The sequence below is a fragment of the Canis lupus genome, chromosome 21 (genome assembly GCF_048164855.1).
Source record: "Canis lupus baileyi chromosome 21, mCanLup2.hap1, whole genome shotgun sequence".
Classification (NCBI taxonomy): domain Eukaryota; kingdom Metazoa; phylum Chordata; class Mammalia; order Carnivora; family Canidae; genus Canis; species Canis lupus.
The window spans coordinates 2451457-2475559 of NC_132858.1; the positions used below are offsets into that span (position 1 = coordinate 2451457).

The 24103-nt window shown below is 51.1% G+C and overlaps 3 protein-coding genes and 1 long non-coding RNA gene across 14 annotated transcripts in view; 2 read left to right on the forward strand and 2 right to left on the reverse strand.

Annotated features, from left to right (window-relative positions):
• Positions 1–3574, forward strand: part of LGALS12 (galectin 12) — a 19960-nt gene extending 16386 nt beyond the window's left edge. For 4 of the 5 annotated variants that reach the window (XM_072789581.1, XM_072789582.1, XM_072789583.1 and 1 more), the window contains one exon: positions 297–3574. In XM_072789581.1, coding sequence (XP_072645682.1) covers positions 297–438 — 142 coding nt within the window. In that variant the 3' untranslated portion in view covers positions 439–3574. Of the gene's footprint in view, positions 1–41 lie in introns of all 5 variants that reach the window. The other variant, XM_072789586.1, reaches the window with a different exon arrangement.
• The window catches only part of LOC140612329 (uncharacterized), a 10468-nt gene extending 3390 nt beyond the window's left edge, over positions 1–7078 (reverse strand). For 2 of the 3 annotated variants that reach the window (XR_012013604.1, XR_012013603.1), the window contains exons 1-2: positions 5995–7078; positions 3855–4007 (exon numbers count right to left, since the gene is read on the reverse strand). This is a non-coding gene — a long non-coding RNA (uncharacterized lncRNA). Of the gene's footprint in view, positions 1–3854; positions 4021–5994 lie in introns of all 3 variants that reach the window. The other variant, XR_012013606.1, reaches the window with a different exon arrangement.
• PLAAT4 (phospholipase A and acyltransferase 4) lies at positions 6352–13242 on the forward strand. Its single transcript, XM_072789593.1, has 4 exons — positions 6352–6474; positions 9143–9251; positions 10033–10301; positions 11868–13242. Exons 1-4 carry the CDS (start codon positions 6466–6468, stop codon positions 11964–11966), a joined length of 486 nt encoding a protein of 161 aa, XP_072645694.1. The 5' UTR covers positions 6352–6465; the 3' UTR covers positions 11967–13242.
• Positions 13243–18116: 4874 nt separating this feature from the next.
• On the reverse strand, positions 18117–23650 carry LOC140612330 (phospholipase A and acyltransferase 3-like). Of its 5 annotated transcripts, none has more exons than XR_012013607.1 (4): positions 23429–23650; positions 21816–22074; positions 20059–21037; positions 18117–18584 (listed from the first exon to the last, which is right to left on the reverse strand). XR_012013607.1 is itself a non-coding variant. In XM_072789595.1 (3 exons), the coding sequence occupies exons 2-3, from the start codon at positions 22050–22052 to the stop codon at positions 20942–20944; spliced, it is 333 nt and encodes a 110-aa protein (XP_072645696.1). In that variant the 5' UTR covers positions 22053–22074; positions 23429–23650; the 3' UTR covers positions 18117–20941. The 5 variants fall into 5 exon arrangements, 3 of the variants coding, with proteins under 3 accessions (XP_072645696.1, XP_072645697.1, XP_072645695.1); XR_012013608.1 differs by having other exon boundaries at positions 18117–19240; positions 19341–21037; XM_072789595.1 differs by having other exon boundaries at positions 18117–21037.
• Positions 23651–24103: the final 453 nt, after the last annotated feature.

Here is a 24103-nt window from a genome sequence, read left to right on the forward strand (position 1 = left end):
GGGAAAGAAGGCTTTCATATAATAATAGGATTTTCACACAGGTTTTCAAAATAGCAGCTGGTGCCCATTCTTCCCAAGACCAGCAAAGCAGACTGAGGGCACCAACCCACTGTAGATTTTCCCTTCTAAGCGAGAGGACTTGGGTAGACTTCATGAAGCGGAGGCTGAGAGAGTCTGGCACCTGCTGGCTTCCTGCCTGACCCTCTAGATGAACTCCAAGAATCTCACTTTGGATTTCATTCTGCCATGCTCAGAGTCGATTACTCACTAACCAAGCGTTGAACACAACCCTGCAGCCCAAGCAGCCGCCGTGATGTACAATCACATGGGGACCCCTCACGCACAGAAGCAGAAGAGAAAGAAGCCCCTGGGCAGCCATCCGTGACCCGAAGGAGGGCTACTTTTGAAGCCAGCACAGCATCCCTGACTCCCACCTGAGGATTTCCTCCGCTTTGCAGTGCTAACAGACAACCCAGAGAACCCAGGGCCTTAGCATAGCAAACACTTGGTTCCGCCCATAACCTGAGGTCTGTGGGGGTCAGCTGAGATTCTTCTGGGCTCCACTGAGTCTGGCTTGTCAAGTTCAGGCGCCACCACCTGGGTTTTATTCTGGTAAGCCTGCTGAGGGAGCGGCCTCTAGCTGGGACACGTCTTCGTCTTCCTCGTGGCAAAAGGCACCAAAGCTAAAGAAACGGAGCCTAACTACGCACTCTGGTTTAAAACGTCTGTTCAGGTGAGGAAACTGACTTGGGTGCTCCTTTGGCCCCTTCGGCCAAAGCAGATCGCATGACCAGGCCTGAAGTCAGTGAGGAGCGTGGACAAGTCACACAGCAATGGCAGGGAGGTATCATCCATTACTGTGAGGGAGCAAAATGGGGGAAAAAAGAATCCAACCTCCCTCAAGGATATTCTTTCCATGGCCATTCAGAAACTGAACTTTCAAGAAGTACTTGGCTACAAAGGACTGGAGAGTGACAGGTGAAAGGCACTGTGTCCACAGCAAAAGCACCAGTAGGATCTAGGTTAGGTTCTTTGGAACCCAAAGTACGTACTGCATTCACTGGAACATCTTTAGGTAAAAGTAACAAAACTAAACTACAGTGGATTCGACAGTGAGGAAATATATCTCACCATCATTTGCTTATCAAGAAATCAAGTGATGGCCGTCCCAGGACTTATCAGAGGGCCCATGGTGGCATCAAATTTTGTTATTCAGATTTCAATCTTGTTTTTCAAATTTCAATCCTTTTAAAATCTACCTTTGTATGGAATGTTCCAATGTGTCCATAGGTTTATCTCTGAATTCTCTATTTTGATCCATTATTTTAGTTTTGAGCTAATATCACCTCTATTATTTCGTGGTATATCTTATAGCTTTCCTCTTCCTAGTCATCACTTTTACCTTGGGTATCTGTAAACCTTGATTTTCCTGTATAAAAGGTACAATGGCTTTATCCAGTCTCTCAGATACAATCTAGTTTGGGTTTGGTTGTTACTACATCGAATTTCTTAAATATCAGATAAACACTAACCAAGGCCAAAAGCATTAATAACAATACCTCAGGATGTTTTATGATCGTAAAAGTCTACTTTGGTATCCCCTTTTTACCATCTAGGTTCCCAATTCCTGTGTAACCGATCTGTGTACTAAATCCTACTGTTTCAAATACCAACATCTTTTGTGAGTGGCCAGTGACAGGCAGAGCAGATTCTGCATTATGAGCAAGGAACACAGGACACATTTTCATTTCCCACATGGAGCACCCAGGGCTATGTCAGAAGATAACGGTTCTATCAGATCTCTGGAATTCGGCTCCGCTTGGATATCAGTTATAGGAAAAACAGAGATAAATCTGAGCAGCCTGGGGCAGTTCTCTACCTCATTGGACAGGACAGAAAAAGCCCTCCTCACAGATGAGGCCCCTTCCCCACTGTCCCTGTCTGTCAGTGGCTGCTAAGGACTGACAATACCAAGACTGGAAAAGATCCCAGTGGGGACACAGGCAAGGGTTTATCCAGGATGTGTGATGCATTGTGTCCCCGGAGTGAGCATGTGTCTAGAGGGTGTGTTTGGCTTACCCTTGTGTTTTCTGTAAACGTGTTTCTGAGTGGAGTACATGTCTCCCTGTACAGATGTGTGTGCTTTACACATACACACACACACACACACACAATGCAAATCAGCTGATATAGAATAAGTTCGATCTGGAATGAATAAAGGTCTCTAGCATTTTATTTCCACAAGGACAAGCTAATTGCTCTCATTAGAACATAATACAGATGTTTGTTTCCATTCTAAATTCATGGCTGGTGTTTAAATAGAAAAATGTGTCCCTGCCTGGAGAAGCTACACCAATGACAGTCCTCTAGTGATCATAGCCAGGGTAATAAATCGCAATCAAGTCTCCAGGCTTTGGGCTGTCTTGGATAAACAGACCAGGGGATAAAGAACAAGGAAGATATATAGACTAAGCCGCAACTTCCCCAAACGGGCTCTGGTATTCCTGGGGTGAACACAGGCAGGGCCAATGGCATAGTTTAAGAGGAGACTGGAGCCCAGGGAAATGCCCTCTGAGAGATGCAGAGTAGAAGGGTTTGCCCAGGTATATGTGTGTGTACCGTGTGTGTACTCAGTTGACTATGCGTGCGGGGGAGGTCTGCTCTCTTTCCGTGCATAGGCGTGGGCAAGCACGTTCAATGAGTCAGTGCATTAGGCATAACCCAGCAGAATTAAGAATTAGCTATTTCCCCTTCCTTCTTTTCAGACTGACCCTCAGGGCCCTAACATGGTCCCCCTGCTCACTGTGTCCCTGGCCACATGACAAGGATTTCCTTCCTCAGATTCCTCTCCAGTCTCAGGACACTCATCACTAGGAGCTGACACTCTGAAAGATTAATGGTACCAGAAAAAGCCTCTCTTCCTCATCCATTAGGTAACTGCAAATCCCAGAACATATTTGGCAGTGGGGAAACGGGTACAGGTTGGAGGGAACCCTGAATTCCCAGAGGAAAATCCTGACGATGGGGTGTATTACACTGTTCCAGAGAGGAGTGATCAATGTTCTCCTCAGGATATTTTTGGCTCCAAGATACAAGATTAAATGAAAAGTTCCTTAAAGGACCCAATTTTGCTTTCTACATACCATTATCTATTAAAGGAATCAGGCTCCTTAGAAAAATAACTGATTTCCAGCATAAGGGACAGGAAAGTAGAAACTGAATGTGGATTATTTTGCTCTGCCAGAATGTAAATGTTATAGGTTGAATCTGTCCCCACAGAATTCATGTGTTGTAGCCCAACCTCTAGCACCGCACAATATATTTGGAGATAGGGTATTTAAGGGGTAATTAAATTAAAATGAGATCATATGTGTGAGTCCTAACCCAACTGGTGTCCTTATAAGAAGAGATTAGGACATAGACACACACAGAGGGGAGATCATATGAAGACTCGGGAAGAAAGCAGCCACCTACAAGCCAAGGGCAGAAGCCTCAGAAGAAACAGACCCTGCTGGCACCTGGACTTGAACCTCTCGCCCCCAGAATCATGAGAAAATAAAATATTCTTACTTAAGCCAGCTAGTCTGTGTTATTTGCCGCGGCAGGCCTAGCAAACTCTATGTTCAAAATATATCAAGAATCAAATCACTTCTTGCTACTTGGTTGTCCGAAATACAACCAGCTGCTCTTGGTTGCTCCCACTTGTACTCCAAAGCCATTCTCAATACAGGAATTAGAGGTAGTCTAGGAATCAGCACAAGTCATGTCACTGTCATGCTCCACCCCCCAGTGGATTCCACTTAATTCAGAACAAAAATCAACACCCTACGCCATGTAGATAGGGCTCGGGTTACTCTTGGCTGTTTTCTCCTGCGACTCAATTCCCAGATCCAGAAACCTTGGCAGACATGTGCAGCCACAGGGCCTTTGCAATGGCTGCTCCGTTCACTTCCTGCCTCCTTGATTGCGTTGGTCAAAAGTCACTTGTCCAGTGAAGCTGTTCCTTCCTACATAGGAGACCTAAAATTAAAATTGCACCTCCCATCATCTCTATCCCCTTTCTATTCTCCATTTTTCTCAGCATTTGACCATCTAACATAATATCTACCTTATGATACTTCTGTCCATCTCTCCAACAAGAAAGTATGATCCACAGTGGCATAGATTTTTATCAGTGTTGTTCACTGATGGATGTCTGACTTCCTACTGCAGTGCTTGGCACGTGGTAGGACCTCAGTGGGTACCTGGTGGCTACAGGTTTAAGATGAGGTTGCACCATGTGCTGAGCATCGCACGAGTAAGTTATCTCAGTGTTAGACTTCAAGATGACCGCTTGCCCTTGCTCCCTGAGAGAGCAGCCCCAACCTCAACGACCAGCACCACCTCCCTTTTCCCCCAGATGCCTTCCCTCACCTACTCTCCAGTTGTCATGGGAGGTTATGTTCTGATGTCTTACCACCTCGAATGGGAAAGGCCCTAGCAGTATCCATGGCAAAATGAGGTATATATGTCCTTCTCAACTAAGGAGAAAGGGCCTGGGATTGAAAGAAGACATACATGTCACAGGAAGATAAAAAAGTAAATGTTGGGGCACCTGGGTGACTCAGTGGTTGAGCATCTGCTTTTAGCTCAGGGCATGATCCCGGGATCCTAGGATCGAATGCCCCCTTGGGGTGTCCACAGGGAGCCTGCCTCTCCCTCTGCCTATGTCTCTGCCTTTGTGTGTGTGTGTGTGTGTGTGTGTGTGTGTGTCTCATAAATGAATATATAAAATCTTAAAAGAAAAGAAAAAGTAAATATCTGGTAAACAAATTTCCTGGACTACCTATTGACAGTGGTACATAAAGGACTTTGATCCCACAGACCTTAACTGGGTTCCTCCCTATTTACCATAACTAGTTCATAATACAGTGTGGTTATGTAGGTGGTAGTTATCTTCCTAGAGCAGAACTCCTAATCAATTCTTTTAGGCATTTGTGAGAGAAGTAAAGAACCAAGGGAGACGGCCTCCAGGGGCTGTAAAGCTCTAGTAGGACTAGCTCCATCTTGATTTAATTTTGCCCTGAATATTTCTCCCTCCCTTGTCATTCCACAGTAGACCTGTTTGAACGCTGTAAGCCTGTTGGGGAACTAGCTGACCTTATAGGTTTTGTTTTTTTTAAATTTTTAAATTTCATTTTTAAAAAAGATTTTATTTATTTATTCATGAGAAGAGACACAGAGAAACATAGGCAGAGGGAGCAGCAGTCTCCCTGTGTGGTGCCCTGTGCAGGACTCGATCCCAGGACCCAAGGATCACGACCTGAGCCAAAGGCAGGCACTCAACCACTGAGCCACCCAGGTGGCCCTGTCCTTAGGTTTCATAGGAATCCTCAATTAAGGCAGAACACATTGCACAAACAAACTAATGATCATGTTCTTGCACATCACCCCATAAGCACATGATAAGCTAGTAATCAATTCTGCTTAAAATTTCTCAGGAGGGCAGCCCCAGTGGCTCAGCGGTTTAGTGCCACCTTCAGTCCAGAGCGTAATCCTAAAGATCCGGGATCGAGTCCCATGTCGGGCTCCCTGCATGGAGCCTGCTCCTCCCTCTCCTTGGCGTCTCTGGCTGTCTGTGTGTGTGTGTGTGTGTGTCTCTCATTAATAAATAAAATCTTTAAAAAAAAATCTCTCAGGAAACTTGAAGAACCTGACGCTCGATCACTGAAGACATGTGGTGGATTACTCTAGCCCTCGTGGCACTGTAGCTGGTTTCTTTTTTCATTCCTGTTCCCCTTTAAAAGCCCTTCCTGCAGGGAGATGGGACAGTGGTGTTTTAGGACATGAGTCCACCGTCTTCTCAGTGAGCGGGCTTTCTCGAATAAAATCGCTTTCCTTGTCCCAACTCTTTGTCTCCCTCATCATATTGGCCTGTCGTGCAACGAGCGGGTGGGACCCAGGTTCAATCACAAGCCACAGCAATTCTATGTTTTGAGGTAGGTAATCACAGACCTTCCATTTAGAGTGACTGTTCAGTCTCCCTTTAAAAACTGTTTCTCGGGATCCCTGGGTGGCTCATCGGTTTAGTGCCTGCTTTTGGGCCAGGGCGTGATCCTGGAGTCCTGGAATCGGGTCCCACGTCGGGCTCCCTGCATGGAGCCTGCTTCTCCCTCTGCCTGTGTCTCTGCCTCTCTCTCTGTCTCTCATGAGTAAATAAATAAAAAATCTTTAAAAACAAACAAACAAACAAAACTGTTTCTGTGGTGCCTGGGTGGCTCAGTTGGTTAAGCATCTGAGTGTTGGCCTCAGATCAGGTCTTGGTCTCAGGATCCTGAGTTTGAGCCTGGTGCTGGGCTCCACCCTGGGCCTAATGCTTACTTTACTAAGAAAAGTAGCTTTACATAGCATCGAAAAGGAAAGTGAAAGCAAAACTTTCAACTTCAATAAAAGTTGGTGCACAAGCAGCACACAGCAGACAGCACCATGACTGAGGTAAGTGTCCCTGACTTTCTACCTAGGGCTCTCCAGGGGTGGGGGGGCCCCTTCCTATAAAGGCCTCAGTCTGGGTTCCTGGCCTTGGGCACAGTTAACTCCAAAGTTTGGAAAAGCTTCAGAAGGAGGTTCTGGAAGACTCTTTGTAGTTTAAAAGTCCCTCTTTAAAAGCCCCTGCTGGGCTGTGAGGGCTTTGGGTCCAGGGAGCCTCCTCGCTCCATCTGGCTCAGCCGGGGCCCAAGGGCCTCCGGGGGTAGGAGCTGTGGTGGCAGGGGGCTCTGTCTCCTGAGCTGGGAAGCATCTGGGGCGTGGGTGAAGGGCGGGGGGTCCCAGGACTTGGGAGGTGAGTGGATCCCCGCTGGGCCTGGCTCCCTGGCTCCAGATGGACTTCGGCGCCTGCTCAGCTCTGTCCTCCTCTCCCTCTTGCTCCATGGCACTTGGCCTGCCCTGTGAAGTTGGCTTGAATTTCAGCTTTCTGACGCGGACTCCCTTCCTGACCTCTATGGTGTCCAGATTCCCACACAGCCCAGGCAGGCCTAGGCAGGGCTCGGTGGCGGGCGTACAGCTGAAGGGGAACAAGTAGAATTCAGGCAATTCAGGGCAATGAGATCATTCCAGAAGGAGCGGCCTTTGTTGCCTGGGCAACCATCTCCTTATCCAGGCACGGCCCAAGTTCACATTGGATCTGCTGGCAGCTCCTATGCGCGTGGTGTCTGGGCTTGACCTTATCACAGGTGGAATCCAGAGTGCAAAACCCCCTTTTGATTCCAGCGTGGAGGCCACCCTTGGACCAGCCGTGCCCTGGCTGAGAGAGGGGAGGCCCTGGCCCTGGGTCCCAGCCCTGCTGGTCCTCCAGCCTCTCTTCCATGGAGATTCCCTTGGCCCCCATTCTAGCCCAGGCCCTCACTGGTTCCCAGAGAGGAAGGAGGCAAGGGGCACCACACAGGATCCCGCCCCACTGGAGCTCCAAACCCAGAAGAGGTGCAGGCAGGCAGGGAAAGTCCCGGCACAACATGATCTGTGCAGAGGGGGTGGCTGCCCCAGGACCTGGGGACCCAGAGAGGGCAGCTGAGCCAGGCGGGCCTGATGGCAGCTTCTCAGAGAGGACTTTCTGGTGTGGATGAGAAGAGGAAGGGAGCGGGTGGGGAAGGGGACTGGGGGCAGAGACAGCCAGGTGTGCAGGGGAGCAGAGGCAGGAGCCAGCTGTGTGGTGAGAAGGGCAAGCCTGGCAGCCTGTGGAGCAGAGGGCAGGGAGGGTGAGGAGGGCCTGTGAGTGGCCCACAGAGCAGGCCCCATGCCCTGAGGCCAGATGTGCTCTGTGGGAAAGCCACGGTGGGTCCTGGGGAGACCAGATGTGGGGGAGAAGGGACAGGAGGCCAGGATAGGAGTGGGGCCTGTGGTCAAGAGGCCTTAGGGTCAGGACACCTTGCTGGCTAAGTCAGAAAAACATGTGACCCTTGATCTCAGGGTCATGAGTTCAAGCCTCACATTGGGTATGGAGATTACTAGAATAAAGTAAAAAAAAAAAAAAAAAACACAGGAAAAAGAGGGTGAGGGTCTCAGAGACAGGGTTGGGGGCTGCCCTGAAACGAATCACAGTGTGAGAGATGTTTGAGGAGGAGAATTAAGGAGAAACTCCTGGATTCTACATTGGTGGATGGATATTGGCACAAAGAAGAGGGCCGGGGTACACAGGCCCCAGGTCTCCCATGAGGTGGCCTGCAATCAGAGATAGAGGGTTGTGGGCTGAGAGCTGGCTCAGAAAGGGAAGAAATTGAAACATTCTCAAAGCAGAAGCCATGGCAGCCTGGGGGGGAGGGCACAAGCCCTCCATGTGCGTGCTGTGACCGTCCCCATGGGTCCAGATGCTAGCTGGCCCCACAGAGTCTCAGGTTTCCTTAGGATGCTGTCAGCTCCTGCCTCTCAGGTTGCCATCTCCGAGGGTGGGTGTCTTGAGGCTGGCGGGGACAGAGTCCAGGGAGGAACAGGTGCCTGTGTGGCCATGGACAACCAGGGCCAAGAGGTGGGATGAGGACCTGAATGTCAGTCTGAGAAGAGGAGAGAAGGTGGTGACTCCCCTGCCCGACTGCTGACGATGGGTTCGGGGCTCCCAATCTCAGTGAAGGGGTTTTCATGCAGGGAGTCACGTCAACACTCTCAGGAGCAGCCGTGCAATGAACCTGAACGTGCACATTCACATCCTCCTCGGTGTGCCTATGAGTATCCACAACACGCACACACACACACACACAGACACACACACACACAATATGCAACACACACAGATATGCATGTAATCAGAACACAACACACATAGAACACACATGCACAACACGTACATATATATTCATGTGTGCTACTGCACTGCAGCCCATACCACATGTACACAAGCACATACATACATGATAATGTGGGCACACTGAACAAATCCCCACTCTCCTATTCCACAAGGTCCTTTTATCCAGACTTCAGCCCCCAGTTTGGGGAAGCTCTAAAAGTGACAGAAGGCTGAGGACCTCACAGAGGCCAGGAGTTCCCTCCCACTCCAGGCTCTCATCAGGTGATGAACATCAGCAAGGGGGTCCCCAGGCCAAGCTGCAGGGTCCCAGGAGGGCTCTCAACTGTTACCTAGAGGCTTCCTACACCATCTTGGGTTTTTCTGTTGCAGTTTCATCAAGAACCCAGGCCTGGAGACCTGATTGAGATTTTCCGCATTGGCTATGAGCACTGGGCCATCTATGTGGGAGGCGGTTATGTGATCCATCTGACTCCCCCAAGTAAGAGCTGTTGGAAATATAATTTTTCAAAATATTTGTTACCAGATTGAGAATAATTGGAGGAAAGAGCTGAGCAAGGGAAACCAGAGTTGGTTTCTCCCTGAGCAATGCTTGAGCAGATCCTATATCCATATCCCACTGCGTAATTGAGTGGGATCCCATAGATCCAGGGGCAGGGAAGTCAAACAGAATGCCCATTCCACGGACAGGAAGGGAATGAGAAGCCTTTGATTGCTGGGATCCAGCTCATGGGTCACTGGAGGTCACATCTTCAAGATGAAACCCCCAACACCCATATTTTGATTACCCAAATGGACATAATATGTACCTCGAAAGTTAAAAGGTGATGAAGTAATACATGGAAAGTAGCAGTGTGTGAAACACAGTCAATAGTAAAATAAATTTGTTCTCTTCGCGAAATGTATAAGCGCACAAAAATGAACAAATAGTAAATGTTTGACTATCACTGGTCATAATGGCAAAAATTTTAAAGACCTAAGTGTTCAATAATAGGGCTTGGTCAAATAAACGATCTATATTCATGTGACGAAATTACAATGACATTGCCATAAGCAATCATGACATTCACTGACTTGAAAAAGTATTCACAGCTTGTTAAATAAAGATCTAGGAATCCTCCAATCACCTATGTGAAAAGACAAACAGTGACACTCCAGCAGTGTCCTCCTTGCTCCTCTTTTTCATCCTGCCTCTCTTCTCTCCCTGTCTCACCTTCCCCTGCAACCCACCCCCATGACCATGACCATATCTCTGACTCCAGGTGAGTACCCTGGGGCCGGCTCCAGCAGCGTCTTCTCTGTGCTGAGCAACAGAGCCGTGGTGAGACGGGACCGCCTGGAGGATGTGGTGGGGAACTGCCGCTATAGGGTCAACAATCACTTGGACCACAAATACACACCAAGGCCTGTGAATGAGATCATCTACTCTGCAAAGCAGAAGATTGGTCAGGAGATGCCATACAGTCTTCTGAGCAGAAACTGTGAGCATTTTGTCACCAACCTGAGATATGGTGAACCCCACAGCAGGCAGGTAAGGCCCTCTGAGGTGATCCCTCTCCCTCCTGAATGTCTCCTGGGGTGTCTAAGCTGGGCAGCGAAAGGGGAGAATCATTATGACCCACATGCTGGAATCAAGATGTCTGAGCTCAAATCTTCAATCAGATTTTGATCCACTGGGGGTCGTTGGACAGGTCACTCCCTCCCTGGGCCTCAGTTTCCCCACGTGTAGGAGGAGGAGTTGAATGGAGGACCTCGGGAGGCCTGCCAGTCTGACCTTCTAGGATCCTGCAGCTTGAATACCCACCCTAAAGGCAGCTCCTAATGCTCCCAAAGCGTGTTGGGAAAAGTCAGGGCCAAGCCAACCGCATAACAGGTCTCCTAAGGCCCCAGAGAGCCCTCAGCCAAGGGATGCTCAAGGTCATGAGCCTGTGTAAGAGCTCAAGGATATATTTATGGAAGATCTGGGGCTCAGCTCCACTCCCACCTCTTCAGTCTTCCATGTGTTGTCCCCAAAATGCACAGCTAGTTATTGGCAGAGGCAGGATTCCAACCCCAGCTGTCCTTCTCTAGAGTCTGCTCCTTACCGCTGTACAGCAGCAGGCCTAATAATTTAAAGTATCGCATCACTACTGCTCCTAGTTGGGCCATTTATTTAAGAACTCATAAAGAGCACCTCTGTGCTTGGCAGAGCTGGGTGCGGGGGATGCAGTGAGGAACAAGACAAGTGACACAGGTGAGGTCCTTGCTCTTCCCGGAGTCACAGTAGTGACCTAGTTTGGGAGCAGTTCCTGGGCCACCTCACACTTGCTTCAAGGGCTCCCCAATGGCCAGACAAGATGTCAGCCATCCGGGCTTCATCTCCTCGTCCATTCCACTACTATCCCCAGGGACTTGTGTTCTTTAAATACTTGCAGGGCTCCAGGCCCGGGTGATTGGGTGGACAGAGGCTTCTGGATGAGATGAGGGTGAGGATGGGAGGACCAGGCTTGCGGAGGGAAACCAAGAATTTGGAGGTAGTTGGTGATGGGTGGCCTTTAGACCTCCAGGTGACGATGGTGAGTAGCAGTTGGACCTAGGAGTCTGGAGTTGAGAGAGGAGCTGGGGCTGGAGGTAGACGTTTCCATGCTGCAGTTCACAGTGCATAGTGAAGTCAAAGTATGCTCCCTTGGCCATGGTGTCCAGAGGTCTCTCCTCAGCTTCTGCCAATCCCCCTCCCTCCCTGGGGGTGTAGCCCAGACAGCAGAGCAGTTCCCAGGTTCAGGAGAGAGCTCTGTTCTCCTAGGAAACCAAGCACAAACCCTCTTCCTTCCCCAGTCTGAGTCAGGAACTAATGAGGTCACCCAGCAAACTCACACAAAAGGATCCCATCAGCCCAGACAAGCCCACCACTAAGAGGTCTTCACCACTAAGAGAATATAGGTCTCCCTGGAAATGGGGCCACGAGGACTCAGCAAGTATCTTCCCTGGGAGAGAACTCTGGGCTGGCAGCTCAGGGGGAAGGAGAATCGGGTGTGGCCTCCAGGCCCTTGGAAGAGAGGGAGAATCTGCCTGTACTTGCTGTGTGTGTGAATGCTGACCGTGGGTTACTCACTTTCAGGTGACAAATGTCCTGATTGGAGGAGGGGCAACCCTGGGAATTGGCTTCATTGCTGTTCTTGGATACTCTCTTTTAAAGCGGCGATCCCAAAACCAGTGACAGCCTGAAGGAGCCACAAATCCTGCATCTGGGCACATCAATGGAGACACCTCACGGCTCTTCTGTCTGCTGGACCCTTGCCCTCAGGCAACCTTGGTTCTGTTTCTCCCCTTCCCTCACTCACTGGCTGAAGGATGGGCTAATTGTATCAAAACCAAAGAATCAATCAGTAAGTGTATCTTAAGAAAGGAATTCCAGGGATCCCTGGGTGGCGCAGCGGTTTGGCGCCTGCCTTTGGCCCAGGGCGCGATCCTGGAGACCCGGGATCGAATCCCACATCGGGCTCCCGGTGCATGGAGCCTGCTTCTCCCTCTGTCTGTGTCTCTGCCTCTCTCTCTCTCTGCGACTATCATAAATAAATAAAAATTAAAAAAAAAAAAGAAAGAAAGGAATTCCATTATATTTTTATAGATTATGAGCAAACAAGGAAGAAAGGAACATTAATTCGGCACCTGTTGGGTTCTCTCAGCAATTTCTAGCTGAGTGACCTTGGGAAGAGCTCTTGACTCTCAGAGCTTGGGTCCCACCTTCTGTGGGATTGGGGTAATGATCCATTTTTCAGTGATGTCATCACTGAGGATTCAGTACGGTCATGTGGAGAGGACACTCCGTGATGTCTGGTGCCTAGCTGGTATCTGATGGGTTGTCTACATCTGTCCACCTAGACTAGCCATTGCTGTCTAGGTAAATTCCTTTTACTATTGGGGTGCCTAAAAACCAAACTCAACAACTGAATTTTGTCCCTCTGTAGCCACAACACCTGGTGCTTGAACCCCTGACCCCACATGTACATTTCCCAACATCTTCCCAAGGACCCCCTTCACTCAGTCCTCCTTTTAGCTTTCTTTGTCAACTCCAAGTCTGGTCCTCATCCTCTGTGAGTACCAGATGGAAATATATTGACTTTCCATGCCTAAATTGCATGGCTTGAAGTTCCCCCTAGTTTGCTGAAAATTAACCACCTCAATTTTGGGGCAGTGAAATTACTCTGTATGAGACTATAATGATGCATAGGCCCCATCACACATTTGTCCAGACCCACAGAATGTACAATGCTGAGAGTGGACCCAAACAGAAACTGTGAACTTTGGGGGATAATGACATGTCCACGTGGGGTCATCAGTTGTAACAACAGTGGATGTTCCGCTGAGGGATGTAGGTAGTGGGGGAGGCTGTGCATGGAGTGAGCACAGGGTGTCCAGGAACTCTCTGTACCTTCTTCTCAACTCTGCTGTGAAGCTACAATGGCTCAAAAAAATAAAGTTTTTAAAACCAATTAGCCACCTCTGAATATCCCTCTGTTACCTTCCAGCAAGCTCTCCAGGAGGTCTCAGAAGTGCCAAGTCCCCATGTTCTTGTGCCTGCTCAGCCTGCCCCTGCCAGCAGCAACCCTACTGAATGGCCGCCCCATGTGACCATCCTCCACGGTAGTCACTACAGCCACTACCTCTCTGGCTTGAGGATGAGGGATGTTGCCCTCCTCCGGGCTGTACCTTCCCAGGCATGTGAAAGCTGGTGGGTCCCTGAATCCCCCGGCATGACAGAAAACAGGCTACAACCAGTCATAAGACTTTCCTGAAAAGTCAAGGCTATCAGAAGGTTGAAGGTTAAAAGAGTGTCTTACACTCGCTACAACCAAAGGGGGCCCTGCTCTGATCCCCAGGCTGAACTATCAGCCTCCATTTGGGGGTTCCAGAAGTGTCCATGCCTGCCTCACGGTGGTCAGAGGGCCACGCTACCCTCCACAAAGGTGGGCACAAATGGAAGGCCCAGAGACGCAAAGGCTTTCTTACTTCTTGTTATCTGTGACTCCCCTTCCTGGAACTCATTTCATGTCAAGATCAATTGTCCCAGCATAATGGTCAGTCCAGGGTATGCGTAGCCGGCACCACCATGTCCCACCCCTGTTTGCAGTCTCACGTATCCCTGTATCTACCCTTGATGGCAGTTCTCACGGTGAGACTTGGAACACTGATCCGTGAGGTTCTTTTACTAATATCCCTCTCTCCGTTAGAACTGCAGGGACCCCAAGAGGTAGTCCTGTCAGAGCTTGTCACACTGGGACCCCAGCATCCATCACAATGCCTGGCTTACTGTGGGTGCTCCATGAAAACTTGTTTGCTTCATACTTTCACTAATACATAGGAAAATACAACGATTATTCTCTGCGATTGTGAGAAAAACCTTGAAATGAAATAAAGTTGCAGCCCTCAATATAAAGTTTAACGCCCACTAGAAGTGTGTTGAGTTGCTGGAAAGTTTTAACATATGCTGGACGAGTTGTAGGCTCCCACCCTCTAGACTGACTTCCATGAATCAAATTCCACTAAAACGTGAAGATATATATAATTAATAAACCATAGTTGACCTGCATGTGAAAAGCTGACAAAATTGTGGCACTACCTCCGGACAACCCTTGGTCTCAGCACAACATTGTTTAGGGCTATAACCTGCTTCAGAGAATATGCATATCCACAGACTGTGTTTCAGTTCAAGGAAAGTTTAATAAGACTGCTGAGTGCTGGAGAAACGAGAACCCTGGAGTCCACGTGGCATGACTCTGATTGTCCCTTGACAGCATTCTGTCACTTTGGTAAGACAGCATCTCTGTCCTCACTCTCAGTTGTGGAACCACTGGCAGGACATAGGGAAGTCCCCCATGCTGCCCCTCCTGCCTCGGGGATGGCTGATGTTTTCCTCTGTGTGCATCCACGAGAATTTTCTAAAGGTAGCTGGGATCTGGAATGGCTGAGACATAGGAGGACAAGGGAACTCTCCGGGCTGCCAGCCAGCTGGATGTACCACAAAGTCATCCTCCAGGGGAATGGCCCTGTGCCACCCAGGGTGAGGGGACATGCTCAGGAGAGCCCCTTGCAGGGTGATGGCAGTGCTGAGAGCACCCGGCAGCCCTTAGGCAGTCCCTCTGCTGTGGGGAAGGGCCATTGTGCCACTTCACATAGCCGGTCACTAGACAGCTGCCCAGGTTATCACCAGACACTCCCATCTCTCTCTGTAGGGTGTGGGGGTAACGTCCCCTTATTCCCCACCTGTTTCTATCCTCCTATCCTGGTACCTGGAATTTGCCACAGTGAATTCGGTTGTTAGCCTTTGTCTCTCAGACAACATGTGCTTTCAATCTCTTCTGAAGCTGTTGGTATCTTAGTACAAAGTAGTCCTGTGGTGGCTTTCAGGACCTGGAAGGACCTGGAAGGACCTGGAAGAACTGGGACTTAGCAAGGGCTAAGTCTTGGTGTAAGGATATGAGTGAGGGTTGTGTAGCCTGGGACCAGGGCTGTTGTGGGGGAGGGAGGGTGTTCTTTGAAATGCATGGTCAGGGTGGGGAGGCAGTAGGGAGTCAGGAAAGAGGGATGCTAAAGAGAGAGGCAAAGGACTTGAAGATAAGCTCCCCAGTCCCCCCCCCCCCCAGAACCCCTTGCATCCTACATGGCAGGAATGTCAGTCAGTCTTGTTCTGGGGGCTTCAGGAAGGCAAGGGAGTCAGAGGGCTCTGTGTCCACCTTTGGGGAGAGGCTGGTCGGGAAAGGAGGCAGGAGACCGGGATTGTGAGGATCTCCTCAGCCCTTCCCCTCGGCCAGACCCTCACCGCAAATGTTGGCACCTCCAGCTGCTCTCTCCATACCCTCTCTGTTAGCTTTGCTCTCTGGGCAGCTCTAGTGGACCTCCTTCCTTGAGGCTTTTCCAGAAAAGGGTCATCCTCAGTCCCTATGCACATTCTCCTGTTGCCTGAAAGACAAGAGAGGCTAGATTCCTCGCCAAGAACCCCCCCAGGGACAGCTGACCTTCGAATAGGAAAACTACAGCGGGCGGGGGGGGGGGGGGCAGTAGGCTGGCACTCTGCCTGAAAGACATCGGCTACGTAACTATCTTCATTTCTGATCTCCAGGTATGGTCTAACTTGCACACTGAGTATTGGAAATGGTTTATCCTTGGAAAAATTAAAGACGTGATCATGAGCCTAATAGGAGAGAGATGATGTCTCATTGGTGACGGGACTGCTTCCCATGACCCTCCCCGCCCTTGCAGGAGCACAGTGCGGGAGAGAAGCCCGGAGCCTGTTTCTTTAGGAATGGCCCCTGAACCTTGATGCCCAAACTGCTAGGACAGAGCGCAGTCCTAGCAGTCCTAGTCCCCACTCTGCTCTCAGGGCAGGCTGGTGACTGGCTCTGTGGCTCCTTGGTGAACACTTGTTCCATAAATGCCTACGTGTGCCATGGAATTTGGTCTGAGATTTGCTTTCATTATAAGCTGAGGGTGAGGTCTGGGGAAGCAGCTAGCTAACAGGAAGGCATTCAGACATTTCCATGGTCACCGGGGGGGGGCTAATTGAAACCTAAGAGCTGTGCAGGCAGGTGACAGCTCAGCTGATGTGCCACAGTGGGAGCCAGGGTACCGCTCCCAGAACTGCTGGTGTGGCCACAGCAGGCCCCTCACAGGTGCCAGGGTCCCTTCCCTTTCTTCACAGGGTAGGCCCTCCCCAAAGACTCAGGGTCTGGCCAGGTAAGGGGTGGGGGTGGAGGGACAGAGCCCTCTTGCTTCTCCCTCGATGTTCCTGATGCCTTCTAATGAAATGGGCATTTGAGACATGACAAAAATAGAGTTAGAATCAAATACTACATTTTCCAAAGAGCAGCAATAGGTTGGGAAATCACATCTTATGAATGATCTGGGAGCTCCAGCCTCTGATTGCAGTCAAGGAAGATCCCCTGGGTCCAGACCCAGGCTTCCAGCAAGTCTTGAGGGGCCCAGATTGGCACCGGCTCCACCCGCCCCCCCACCCCGAGCTGCCCTGTAATCAGGGGTGCCAGCCTGGCCTGTCACCCTCACATCCCTCCCAGGGAAACTTACTCTGGGGCCAAGTGTGAGCCGTCCCTCGGGGGCTCCTGACAGCCCCTGACCCAACGGCGGCCTATCGGAAGTCTGAGCTGGTGCGGCACTGAGTCAACCACACCCTAGGGACTGGACGTGGGGGCCCGAGGTTCCCCGGAAGCTGGGAGAGGCGGTGCTGAGATGACGGGAGAGGAGGGGCCGCAGGAGAGGTGCAATGTCAGAGACTCGGGGCCAGGGCAAGCCTTCGTGGAGAGGAGGCAGGAGCGCTGGGGGTAGAAGGGCCGGGGGCGGGGGGGAGGATGATAAAGGCAGAGAGAGAGAGACCAATCATTCGTGGAAGGAAGACAAGCAGGCAGGAAGGGGACGATGGGACACCTTCCCTCACTGAGGTGGCCTCATGCTCGTGGCCCAGAACTCGTAGACATGGTTCAAACCACTGAGGTCCCAGGCCCTGGCAGGCCCATGGTTCCCGTTCTTAGGCATCACAGGTGTGTCTCCCCTCCCCTTGGTGTATCCTCACACTGTGGAGAACACAGGCCTCCAGGGGCACCTTCTGGCTCAGTGGGTCAGGCTCCCACTCTTGGTTTCCACTCAGGTCATGACCTCAGGGTGGTGAGATTGAGCCCCAGCCCCACTTTAGGCTATGACTGAATGTGCAGCCTGCTTAGGATTCTCTCTCCTTCATCTACTTCCCACTCCCTTCCCACGACCACCCCCGCCTCCGGTGTACAGGTTCTCTCTCTCTCTCTCTCTCTCTCTCTCTCTCTCTCTCTCTCTCAATAAAAATAAGAATACTAGCCTCCAAGAAGAAACCAGAGGAAAGTGGGAATGGCCAGGGTACATCTCAGTGGAGCTGGAGCCTGTATGCACCTGCTCGGGCTACTGTAAGGACAGACCACGGACCAGGAGCTTAAAGCACAGACGTTGGTTTCTCACGACTCTGGCTACTGAAAAATTCAAGATCAAGGTGATGACAGATTCAGTTCCTGGTTGAAACTTCTCGGGTTGCAAATGGTCCGCTTCTCACTGTGTCCTCACATGGAGGTGAAAAAGAACTCTGGTCTCTCTTCTTCTTCGAAGGCGGCTAATCCCTCAAGGGTGGGGGGCATTCCCATCACCTCATCTGTTCCTACTCACCTCCCAAAGCCCTCTCACCTCCAGGAACCATCACATTAGGCCTTCAGCATGAATTTTAGGGGCACACAACCCTTCAATCTATAATGGAGCCAACTATGCCTTTAAAAGAATTTAAAGGAGATTTGATTTTTTTTTTAAGATTTTATTTACTTATTCATGAGAGGCACAGAGAGGGAGAGAGAGAGAGGCAGAGACACAGGCAGAGGGAGAAGCAGGCTCCACGCAGGGAGCCCAACGTGGGACTCGATCCTGGGTCTCCAGGATCACGCTCTGGGCAGAAGGCGGCGCTAAACCGCTGAGCCACCCGGGCTGCCCAAGATTTAATGAATTCGCGTGAGGTTTTTATTTCTCCAACTAAATGAATTTATATTTATTCCCAAATAAAATTTTCCTGTGCTTGTATTTAGCTTGGTTGAAATTAGCCTCAATGATCACAAAACAGAATGAAAACAATCAACCAAATTCCACGCCTGCTGGCCAAGCAACATTTCTCCGCACTAACTTGTTGCCATCAGGACAGTTCGTTGAACTTAATGCTTCTTCCACTGGCTTCTGGCCAGCTGAGGCCGGACGAACAACACAGCAGCCAGGAGAGCTACTGTCATCACTTGTCTGCGAGGGCCGCCTCAGCAATCTGCAGCAGAAGAGAAAGGGGTCTGACCACAGAAACACACACCAGGAACCCTCAGCTCAGGGGGTGCCTGGGTGGCTCAGTTGGTATCTGCCTTCAGCTTGGGTTATGGTCTTTGGGACCTGGGATGGAGCCCTATGTCTGGCTCACTGCTCAGCAGGAAGTCTGCTTCTCCCTCACCCTCTGCCTGCCACTCCCCCTGCTTCTGCTCTCTCTTTCTCTCTCTCTCTGTCAAATAAATAAATAAAATCTGAAAAAAAAAAAAAAAAAAAAAGAACCCTCAGCTCCGGAAAGACGCATCTGGCATTGGTCCTCTCAATGGAACCGCAGGCAGAACAAATAGGAGCAGGGAAGGGGGATCCAAGAGGGCGGGAGGTGCCTGGTGAGGAAATGATGAGAGGAGGAAGGAGCTATAGGTGTGGACACTCCAGGGAGTAGAGCTCATGGTCCTGTGGTATGGACAGCATGGGAAAGCCCCAGCGGTGGCTGCGGAAAGGCCAGAGGGCCAGGGGTGAGTGTTCTAGGTCAGGACTGGCCAGCCCCAAGCCTTGAAGCAACTGTGAAGCTGGGGATGGTGGCCCTGTGACGCTGCCACTCTCCAGGGCTTGAGGGCCGGAGCTCTCCTGGCTTGCCTTCGCTGCCCCAGGTGCGCGGCCTACCTGCAAGCACATAGCAGGTGTTCACGGTTCACCTGCTGAACAACTGTCTTGACACTGAGTAGCACTGAGGCTCTGCTTTTATGAAATAAGCTTATCTCACTTGTGCACTGAGGGCTCTGGGAAAGGAGGCAGATCCTCTGGAAACACCGGATGATGAGGTCGAGCCGAGAGGATGATGCCTGAGGATGGGTGGACAGGGAACAACTGCTGTGAGCCTGGGGGCCCGGCCCTGCCCCCGCCTCTGTGACCTGGAAAGCAGGGCAGAGGAGACTAGAGGCGGAAGGGGACAGCGAAGTGGGGGACTGGCTGCTTTCCAGGGGTCGAGGGACTTTGCAGGCACTCTAGCTTTCTTAATCTGCCCGCAACCCTGTTTCTATTCCTGGTCCCTTCCCATTTTGTGGAGATGACAGGGTGGGCAGCAGAAGTAGTTCACAGGGCTGGCAAGTGACGGGGCCCGGGACCGCCCGACCCGCAGTGCTAGTGAACACACTCAGCCCTTCACAGCCAGGGGAGCAAATGGTCAAAACAGCCACCAAAGAGCAGATTTCTGTGACTTATCTATGAATTTGAACCTTGTGATGATTGGGGAAGGAGAACTGCTTCATTCAGACACACGCAGAAACTTTCCCAAGGGTCCAAGCCACATGGTAGTAAAAGCAGTGAGGACAGATGGTATTCAGCCAGTCCGATGGGCACAGAGGCGACTGGGCGTTTCCCAGCAAGCAGGAGGGAGAGGTGAGCAGGTGCTCAAGAGGGGAGGCGCCAGCATGGCCAAGGGTGGGGCAGGGTCCGGGCCTGAGGCCAGCGCAGTCCCCTACCTGGCAGGTACGGAAGGTGGGATCCTACCCTCCTCCAGAGACTGGGAGACAGAGGCTCTGTTCTTCCTGATGATTATATTCAAAGAAATAGCTTCCAGGTCCTCAAGACAGACACATCTCAGTTGTAAGAGATACATACGTGTCTCCCAGGCGGAGGACGGATTCCTAATCGTAAGCCCTTTTTAGGAAATGTTGGAAGAAAGGGAGGTCAGGGGCCTATGGTCAGATGTTGGCTGGAATAGACGGTAGATTCTCCTGGCAGCGCTGAGCTTTTTCAGGCAGGTATTCTGGGGAGCTGGAGTCAGCTTGAGTACCTGGCCTCATGTGGCAAGAAGCCCCACGAGACTCTGCTTGTCTCCTGGGGTGACATTTGGATGCACTCACCCTAGGCTGCAAGTGCTGCCGGGTCTCACAAGCCCCCACTCTCAGAGATAGAGAGCAGAGTCTCCAGAGGCAGAATCAGGAGTGAGAAGGAGAAAGAAAGGCAAGTTAATGAGCCATCTTCAGGGGAAGGAGTTCGGAAAGAGAGGCACCAGAGTAAGGGACAAACCAAATAAAAGAAGTGGCTCACCACGCCTGGGTCCCTCCTGCCCTCTTGATTTCTCACCTCCCAGAAGAACAGCTGAGGGACAAGCTCTCTCAAAAAGTCGGGGTCTTCCAGATTGACTGTTGAGGCTTATCACAGTCTTGGGACAGGCTTCTAGACAATGACTGGGAGCCACCCCTCCGCACCTCCACATTCCCCACCTCACCACCCCCTGCCATTCCTCCTGGACAGAGGCAAGCCTACCCTCCTCAGCCCAAAGGAGAGAGAGCCCATCACAGGGTCAGTGCTGGGCACCACACAGCTTTCCCACTCTGCCCCCAGCCAGGAGCAGCGCCCTCAGTTAACAGCCTGCTCTGGGTGAGGATCCTCATTTCTGGAAGGTAAGGCTTCTCCTTGTGCATGTCCCTCTGTCACCAGAGGCCTCCTCCCACTCTACAAAAAAAAAAAAAAAAAAAGCCTAACCCTCAGCCACCCTAAATCCACAGCACACAGCCTAAACTCTGAACATTCCTGGATGCCAACAGGGACGATGAACGAAGGAGCTGCCCCTGCCCACAGAGGATTCTGGAAGCAATCTGGAAGCACAAGCCCATCTCCAGGGAGGTAGCTCACAACTATTCCCTCTGCCTACCTTCCTTATTGCCCTACTCCCTGGCAATCTCCAGCTCACTTTCCAGTTTCAGATTAATGAAGAGAATTAAATCAGACTCAGCTCAGGTATTAGCTCTTCCGTGAAGCCTCGCTTGACCCGAGCCTTTGGAGAAGAACACACCTGGGTTCAAATCCCACCCCTGCCCAGTGGCTGTCATGTAGCAGGGACTCAATCCCTAATTGTTGAGTGAGCTCAGACAGGCTGCATACACCGTCTAAGCTGGTTTCCCCGTCTGTAAAGTGGGATGGTAACACCTGCCTCTGGGGCCGCGACTAGGGTCCATCTCGGGACCTGGTGGCCAGCGAGGGCTGGAGAAGCGAGCTGACCCCCATCCTTGGCCGCCACCCCCAGCAGTCTGCAGTGCCTCGGGGGGGTCGCCTCCACACTGCTGTCCCCACCCCAACCGTGACATCCTCAAGGACAGGGATCCTGTCTCTGCTCTTTGATCTTATCCGTGCCTCCCGTCTCCAGCCCAGTCCAGTCCACACTGATGTGCTGCCACAGTCGGTTGAGGGACAGGCTGGTTCTTGGGGCTGAGGACACAGGCTGAGGACGCACCCGGTCACTGCGGGCCACCCCGTAGCGCAGCTCGTTCACAAAGTGCTCGCGGTTCTCACAGGGCAGCGAATAGGGCAACTCCTGCCCCACCGGCTCCTCCGCCCGCTGGACGATTTTGCTGGGAGGCAGCGGCGAGTACTTGTCATCGTGTTTGTTATTAATCTGGTACTTGTCTCTCCCGACCACATCGTACAACAGCTCCTTCTTCACCACGGCCTTCTCGGTCAGGGTGGACATGACGCTGCCCCTTCCGTGTCACCTGGGAATTCACAGAGCAGACATGGCGGGTTCAACCCTGGGCAGGCCCATGGGCTCCCCTGCAGCCCCAAGCAGGCAGCCCATCGCCCTTGGCATCATCAGTGAGGATGGGCCATGGCCAACCTGCCTGGCCCCCAGCTCAGAAACAGGACGGACCCACACCTGGGTGACCTTGGAGAAATCACCAGGAGCCCATGGGCTATGGTTTCCTCACTGCTAAAGCAAAGGACAGGAGTCTTTCTGAATGACCCCATGAGCTCAGATGCTCCTGCAAGAGTCCAGTGCAGAGCAGAGGAGGCCAGAAGACACCCAGGTCCTCATCCCAGTTTCCTATACTGAGCCTGCGACCTAGAGACCGTCACTGAGCCTCCCTGGCCCACAGCTGTGTGGCCCCAGCAGGCTAGAGTGGCATTTTGAAACAGTAAGAAAGGAAGCAGTAGAGGAGGATGAAGCCTGACCCCAGGGCTCCAGCCCCTAGCTCCGGCTCACTCACCAGGTCTCGGGCAAGTCCCTTCTCGTCTCACTAGCTTCATCATTTACAAATTGAAGGGACCAGGCCTGGCAGTGTCCACACTCTCCCAGCTCAGCCTTCTCCAGGAGGAAAGACACAGGAGGGAATTCGGCATCTGGCCAAGCCCTGCCCTGGGGCTTTCCCGAGCCCCCTTTCATGACATTCCTCTAGCCCAGGAGGTAGGGGGTCTTCTCTGCCCGGCAGGGTGCACCTGAACCCAACCAGGCAAAGTCATGTGTTTGAGTCCTACTGCCAGGAAGCAGAGGCCCTGGGACTGCAAGTTGGTTCAGTGGAGCTGGGAGACCTGGGGTCGGTAACCATTCAGAGGAAGTCTTTGCTTCTTAGTCCTGTTTGTTCCTCCAGAGCAGCGAATACATAGGGGTGGGATCCATGAAGGGTGCTCCTCAAATGCAGTGGGTTGCCTGGGAGTGAACCCCATTTTCTAGTGGAATAGCAACAGTTTCGGGACGCCTGGGTGGCTCAGTGGTTGAGCATCTGCCTTTGGCTCGGGTCGTGATCCCAGGGTCCTGGGATTGAGTCCTGCACTGGGACTCCCCTGGGGGAGCCTGCTGCTCCCTCTGTCTATGTCTCTGCCTCTCTCTCTCTGTCTCTCATGAATAAATAAATAAAATCTTTTAAAAAAAATAAAAAGGTCAACAGTATCTCCACACAGTTCCTGCTAGAGAGGAAGAGCAGCTGACACTCGGAGCAGGCAAGACAAGGCAGCAAATGGTCAATGAGCGCCTCCGACACCAGACACTGAAATGAGGATGAGTCCATCATCGTGCAATCATTCACACTCTCCACCTCAACCCTTGTGCTTAAACACAAAATCTGTCCTTACCCAAAGGAGCCACATGAACCACATAGCCATATCTCACATAGACGACCAGGGATTGAAAGCCAGTGGGAAAAGTCTCAATCAGGTCTCCACGACTTGGTCTGGGATTGGCCTGCACCAGAAAAACCAGAGACAGACAGAGATGAGCCAGGGAATATTCTTAGTTGGAATATACTAGAGCCTGACCTATAAGGAGCCCAAGCCCAGCCTGCAGATTCCCTCCATCACCTGTAGGAAACGGGGAGGGGCTCTCCTCACTCAGGTGGGAAACCCTCCCACCACCCTTCTGGTATCCACCAGTTTGTTCTCTAGAGTCAGCTTCTCGGTTGTCTCTTTTTTCCACCTGTGTTCGTTTGTTTTGTTTCTTCAATTCCACACACGAGTGAATTCACATGAGTCACCTTCTTTGACTTATTTCACTTAGGATTATACTCTCTAGATCCATCCATGTTGTTGCAAAGGGCAAGATTTCATTCTCTTATGGCTGAATTCATTCATTCTTTTATGGCTCAATCATATATATGTATATATAAAATCTCGCTACTTCATTATCCATTCATCTTTCAATGGATATTTCTGCTGATTTCATAATTTGGCTATTGTAAATAATGCTGCAACAAACATAGGGGTTTATGTGTCCTTTTGAATCATGTTTTTATATTTATTGGGTAAATACCC